The sequence below is a fragment of the Malus sylvestris genome, chromosome 6 (assembly GCF_916048215.2).
Source record: "Malus sylvestris chromosome 6, drMalSylv7.2, whole genome shotgun sequence".
Classification (NCBI taxonomy): domain Eukaryota; kingdom Viridiplantae; phylum Streptophyta; class Magnoliopsida; order Rosales; family Rosaceae; genus Malus; species Malus sylvestris.
Genome location: NC_062265.1, coordinates 17,266,768 through 17,273,505, shown reverse-complemented (window position 1 = coordinate 17,273,505; position 6,738 = coordinate 17,266,768). Strand labels below are relative to the sequence as shown.

The window sequence follows — 6,738 nt, the reverse complement described above, 5'->3', positions numbered from 1 at the left end:
TTGGTTTAAGGCAGCTCTATTTGTGAGCCCTTGCATGACGGCGGAAGTTCAAATCCTGTCGGTGGTTAATCTAACCTCTAATCTAACAAAATTCAATGTTTGACCCAAATAGATAAAAATAATCATAGAATTCTATCTGATTTCACAGCGACTGATGGGAGAGCCTATATTAATCGAACACGTCGAAGGATTTCGCCCGTGCAAACGCGATAACACGAACTGGAGTTGCAAAATCAAATCACCTAATTTTCAACTAAAATGTGAAAATAAAATTGCGATCCATTTACAAAGAATGTGAAGTAAACTTACATCACAATGACCCAACTTATCTCCCAGCGTATCCTCCTCTTTAAATATACAAAGTACGGGCGCACCGAGAAGGTGAGAATAATTGATCACAACCCACCTTCTATACATTATATATAGTAGGCTACTTATGTGGGAAACGAGAGTAACAATCGAAACCCGACCAAACCCATCACTTCATCTCTCGTCTTAGCCTTTCGAGGTCCCGGCATAATCTATGCTCGTCTGTGATATCATGTCAAAAAGGAATGACATCGTCCTGATGTTCGCATCCTCAGGCGGTCTGAGCAACAGTGAAGGTTGCCAAGTCAGTATATTGACGTCATGTACAAGGTCACCGGATGATGGTTCTTCCAAGAGATGATGCTCCAATTTCACTTTCTGTGTTCTGCAATAACAGTTTCATTCATATGACATGAGTTGTATTCCTCTTCAGCGCGAAATAGATTCAAGGGTAGAGGGTATGAAAGGGAACAGCTAGAGATGCAATTTAGTCTCTGGTTCAACCAATTTCACTTCACAATATATAACGTAAGATAACGTGATTATAAGGTACAGAACACAATTGTTACGCGATATCAGGGAAGGAAAATAATCAATGCTACTAAACTACCCTTGTTTTTCTCTAATGATCTTACTGATGAGCAACTCCTATGAACTGTAGACTTTACAACGACAGAATAGGAGTTCTTAAGGAAGCATAATCACTTATGTATCCTTTATAACCTAGTCTGATAACTTAACAATTAAGGAAGAGCTATTAACCAAATTGTTTGCGTTAAACATTCCAATCAAGTATTGAGTCTTTTACCTGGGACTTAGGGGAAGGAAACACGTTCCAAAATCTTAGTGTTTCATCTCCTGCTCCAGTAACAATTGTCTGAAACAATAATCAATATGACAGATCAAAATATGCCTAACGGAATGAAAAGTAATTTGCATAACCATAAAAAAGGGGTAAGTAAAATCAGAAGGAATTGGGTAAGAACCTGTCCATCAGGCGAGATGGCAAGATAAAGAACTCTGTATGAATGGCCCGTAAGAGTTGCAAGCTATATCAGCAGAAGAAGATGAAAAATTAGCAAAGAAAATAATGATGTTTTTTGGTTACGACCAAGGGGAATTGACAAGACTTTTTTTTTACCTTTGACATGGTGGGATATCTCCAAACTATTATCTGATTTTGGGAGTAGCCATGGGTGCTGACTAGTTCATTGACATTTTTCGACCACACAAGATTGCATACCTGCAGATATAGAATGGATACAAGTACAGCCTAGAATTGTTATCAGAAATAGGGAGGGATTTCAGTCACCAACTAAATTCATATCTATGAACTGAATATATCAATATCATCACAAATGAGATGAACCCAAATTTTTTTCCAGGTGAACTAGTTTTTCTTTTGATTTAGCCCCTATATGAGATACACAACGAAAGTAACTGGATTCAAGTTGCGAATGTTTTAACCCCTGTTTCCTCCCTTTATAATTACATGGAAAAGGTGAAATGTAAAAAAAATAAAAAAATAAAAAAACTGCCAATTTCCATCACTTATTATTGGCGAAACTCACTAGAAAATGAACTATGTTAAGAAACAACAACAAGGTTTATAACTATTGAAATAATGAATTTCACTGCAATCAGTCCAGGTTCTCTAAATATTCCTCATCGGGAAAAGCTTCCTAATTGCATGCATGTTCAAATAAGCAACAAGCTGTTCACCTGACTTCCAGTGTCCATGCAGCTCAAATGCGAGTTGGTGGTTGTATTCCAGAAGCGAATACATCGGTCTGCAGTTCCTCCCCCAGACGCAAGAAGCCCATGAAGATGGGGAGACCATGCAATAGCTTTCACAGCTGCAGTATGCTCACAGTATTTGAGCACCGGTTGAGTTGAATGTTGATTCCAAACAAAAAGCTGTATAGCACGTTATCGGTTATGAATAGGTAGCATGACCAAATTAGAATGCACAAAACATAAGTCGGACTGAAAGAAAAATTTCTATAACATACCCTATTATCATTCCCGCCTGATGCCAGCTCACGGTTATCATAAGACCACTTCAGTCCGCAAACCTAAAGGACAATCATATGATCTTTAGGGGGAGAAATATGAAAATGAAAAAAAATATGGTATGCAAGATACATGGACCATAACATGACAAAAGACAAACGGCATGTTACACGAAGTACAAATTAGAAGAACAAAGGATTAGAATGAGTAACATTGAAAGTTGTACCTGAAAGTACAGTGGAAATCCAAAATTTTAAAACCATCAGTTTCTTGTAGAACCAAGAAGTTCAATCAAATTTAACATGAACTATAAGATTCTGACCTCTGACTTGTGTCCGGAAAGTTTGCTAACAAAATCTTCCTGAGCACGAATATCACGTTGAAGAATAGTCTTGTCCCGGCTACCAGAAGACAGCATAGATGAACTCCAGGCTAAGGCCCCAATGCGTAGTCGATGGCCCTCCATAGTTCTTACCCTCCTACAGCGTGATGCATCCCAAATCTACACAGTAGATAACAAGTGCATCAGCCAATTATTCAGCAGCATATATACAATATAAATTGGGTTACTCTCTGTTTACTACCCTGATTCAACATTTGGTACATGAAGTTTTTTTCGTCCCAGAGTCATACCTAAAGTGTTAATTTTGGGACAGTCTCATACATCCGTTAGTTTGGCTATTAAGTATTTTGTTAACTGATGACGAGGCGTCCATGTGGAAACATTAAAAAATAAAAAAAATAAAAAATTACAAAAAAAATAAAAAGCTGTCTTCTTCTTCTCCTCTGCACCCACCGCACATCCATCCTTCCCTTCATTCTCCCTTCTCCCTCTGCACCCACCGCACATCCCTTCTCCCTCTGCACCCACTGCACATCCCCTCTCCCCCAACCTTCCTTCACCACCAAAACCAGTCTCCCCCAACCCGCACCCTCCCTTCCTTCTTCCCTCAGATCCAACCCTGACAAGTCCATGTGCGACCCCGCGAGCTCCAACCTTCCTTCTTCCCTCTGTAAAAGACGTCCCCGAGAGCTCCAACCTCGACAAGCCAAAATCAAAACAAATCAAAATCCATTCCTATCCGTACGTCCCCTTTCATTTTCCCATCTCCATCCGAATACTTCTCCTTCTCTCGTTCCCTTACCCTGCCGTTGTGGATCCCTCATTCTTCCACTTTCTCCCATTTCCCAAAACTCCACCATTTTCTTCTCCACAGATTTGATCAACTTTTTTCTTTTGTTTGGCTTGACATTTGATTAGAGGCTAATCAAATTGATTAAGGGCTAATCAAAATTGATTACCGGGTGGAACGGAACGAACTTGATGGAGAAAAATGCAGCGGAGCCTGAAAAGTCCGTCAGTTTTCTAGGTCTATTTGGTTTCTTTGTTTTTTGCTTCTAGGTTTTTGTTTGGATGGTCTGAAAAATTAAATAGTGGGATTGAAAAAAAAGGGGGGGGGGGTTTAGTTTTCGTGATTAGGTTTTCGCAAGTTCCAAACCTTGTTGCATTTTGTTTTGGAAGTTAGACTTTTGTGTTGGTTTTCGTTTGATTGGGAGCGTTGCTTTAAGGTGCAATGGAAGCAAGTAATAGAATGGTCTCGAATTGTTTACGTTTTGTTTTGGATCTGAGGGAAGAAGGAATGGAGGGTGTGGGTTGGGGGAGAGGGTGTGGGTTGCAGAGGGAAGAATGAAGGTTGGGGGAGACTGGTTTTGGTGGTTGGAGTGAGCTTGGGGGAGACTGGTTTTGGGGGAGAGGGTCTGGGTTGCAGAGGGAAGAAAGAAGGGAGGGGGTTGGGGGAGGTAGAAGACAGGTGGGGTGGGGATTTTTTATTTTTTATTTTTTTAGTGTTTTTGTATTGTTTTTAATTTTTTAATATTGAAGTGGGTCCATAATGACATGTGGCGCTTAGTTATTGTCCACGTGGGCGCCATGTCATCAATTAACAGAAGTTCTAACGGAAAACTTAACGGATGTATGAAACTGTCCCAAAATTAAGACTTGAGGTATGACTCTAGGATGAAAAGAACTTCATGTACCAAATGTTGAAAACAACAAAACTTCAAGGTTACAACAGAGATTAACCCATATAAATTTCACATGTCTAAAAGTAAAAAACTCAAATGAAAATAATCAGACAAAATTGGTGGTAGATATGAAATTCCTGTTATAATACTGCACAAAAATCAGCCCACAAACTCCTCCCATGAAACTGCGTTGAATATCCAATTTTAACATAAGTTACAATCCTAACCTGATTATCGTATACACTGATGTGGTTCTAACCAAGGCCGGACACAGAGGGCATGTTACAGATAACCAGATCACTAGTCAAAATTTTATTCATGTTTGAATAATTGTGCAACCTATCAAACTAACGGAAGTCACAAAACCCGATGATTGAGTTCAGACTCGCATAACCAAAACCCGTCACAGACTCACAATGTAATGAGCAGGGTATGGAAGTTTCAATTAACCTATTCCTATTCCTATCGAAAGCCACATAGGGAATCTGGTAAGCAAAACAATACTTGGGGATTCTAGAATGAGTAATAGATAATGTCTAATTTTGCCCCATCAACATTTGATATGATGTGTTGGTGGGACTGTCTGCACCACAGACCAGACAGGAATATGCAGCTAGACAGGACCTTGTTACTTGCATTAGTTAGTCTACATTCTAATTACAAAACTTTTCCACGACTTCTGCGGTTCATATAAGTATTTCAAGCATTATGTTGTTCGACGATCATCTTCTCAATATTAAAGTCACAAACTTGTTGCTCAAACACCTAGATTGTGAATGTTGTTGCAACTCCACTTGTAATTCCACTTTGCAATATCAGAAATATAAAAATAACATCTAAATTTCAAATCTAAGAATGCAATGTGTCTATCAGATGCGATCAGGTACCAGTATCTCTTACTTGGACTTTTCCATTGCTAGTTCCAACCGCAAGATGAGTTCCACGTTGAGCCCAGCCAACGGAACAGACACTATCATCAATCCCCAAGTCACATAACTTAGTTACCTGCAAGTAACATCCAATCATAAAGTAAAAAAAAAAAAGGAAAATCACATTGGCACAGACTCAAAGTGATCAATTTCATAAATACACCAAGAAAAACACACATAACACGATCGAAAACAGTTACAATCATACGTGACTTGAGACATCGAAAAGCATACAGTTTGCCTCAAATTACAAAAACAAAGTTAAAATTAGAAGGATAAGCAAAGTAAAGCAAGAGCTTACCTTGCTACTACAAGCATTCCATAAATAAACACAATTTCCCAACCCAACGGCAAGTACATTGTGCGAAGACCAGTCGACAAGATTCAGATAGAAATCATCTTGCAAAGCAGGTGCATCCAAAACCTGAACAAGAAACAAAAGTTCCATAAAACCAAAAAAAGAAAGAAAAAAAAATCACAAAATTCAAAATCCAACCAAACTCAAATCGGCAAATGACCAGAAATTGATAAAATTCACCTTGTAAGGCGACCGAGGGACCTTCCGAGGAGCCTTGACCGGGCTATGGTGAGCCCCAGTGACCACATCGTCGAACCCAAAAGGGGAAAGCGAGTGCATTGACGGGCGAGTCTCGGTCTTGAACCGGAAGATGTTGGGACTAGGCGGGTTCATCTGAATTGCGCTCCTTTTCTCAGGCGTCGCCGGAGGGACGACGCCACGGGCGTCAGGGCCAAAGAGGGCAGCGCGTAGGAGAGTGCCGTAGGCGCTTGACGAGTCATCGCGGCCCTCGGATGGAGTATTAGAGATGTCGAAGAGGGGGAAGTTGGAGCCGGATCTACTGGGGATGAACCTATCGGAGTAGATGGTCCTGGACGGCGATTGGTGGTGGTTGAAGTTGATCAGGCGGTCGATGTGCCGAGATGGGGTTAGCGATTGGAGGGCCTGAGGAGTGCGGAGCATTGTTGGAGGCGTATTGAGCTGGGAGGAAGACGACGATGGGGTTCTCGGTGGCGCCGTGGGATCGTCCATAGAGGATCAGTGTGTGGGTGTGTGTTTGTTGTCTCTCTGTCTGAGAGAGAAGTATTTGGGATGAAGATGGAGAGACAGGAAAAAGGAGAGAGAGAGAGAGAGAGGAAGGGAGGAGAGAGAAGGGGTTGATGCGTTCTGGTAATTTTCCCGGGAAAACCAGGTAAGAAAGGGGATAAATTATCCCGGGAAAATCATAAGGGGGTGTTATTGCGGTGCGTTTGGTAACAGGCTTTGGTAAGTCCTATTCGCTCTGGATACTGGGAGCGTTTGTTGCACCGGACTATCTCGGACTGGATTAGTTTCAGGGGCTAAGCTGGACTGGCTTAGACTAGACTAAGCTGGACTGATTTAGTGAAGTGTTTGGTGCAGTGTCGGACTAAAAAAAAGGATAATAACAAACTACAATATTTTATA

General features: G+C 40.8%; 1 protein-coding gene across 1 annotated transcript; it reads right to left on the bottom strand.

The window, feature by feature from the left end:
• Positions 1–225: 225 nt before the first annotated feature.
• LOC126627030 (protein FIZZY-RELATED 2-like) lies at positions 226–6,511 on the bottom strand. Its single transcript, XM_050296450.1, has 10 exons — positions 5,815–6,511; positions 5,578–5,700; positions 5,248–5,352; positions 2,645–2,824; positions 2,322–2,384; positions 2,032–2,226; positions 1,451–1,552; positions 1,296–1,358; positions 1,118–1,186; positions 226–694 (listed from the first exon to the last, which is right to left on the bottom strand). Exons 1-10 carry the CDS (start codon positions 6,322–6,324, stop codon positions 641–643), a joined length of 1,464 nt encoding a protein of 487 aa, XP_050152407.1. The 5' UTR covers positions 6,325–6,511; the 3' UTR covers positions 226–640.
• Between the last annotated feature and the right edge of the window lie 227 nt (positions 6,512–6,738).

Excerpts from the sequence above, each read along its gene's own strand:
- LOC126627030 (XM_050296450.1), bottom strand. The coding sequence starts at position 6,324 with ATGGACGATCCCACGGCGCCACCGAGAACCCCATCGTCGTCTTCCTCC. Across the intron at positions 2,825-5,247 it reads CTAGCAATGGAAAAGTCCAA|ATTTGGGATGCATCACGCTG; the intron begins GTAAGAGATACT and ends TCTACTGTGTAG. Across the intron at positions 2,385-2,644 it reads TTTCCGGACACAAGTCAGAG|GTTTGCGGACTGAAGTGGTC; the intron begins GTCAGAATCTTA and ends ATTGTCCTTTAG.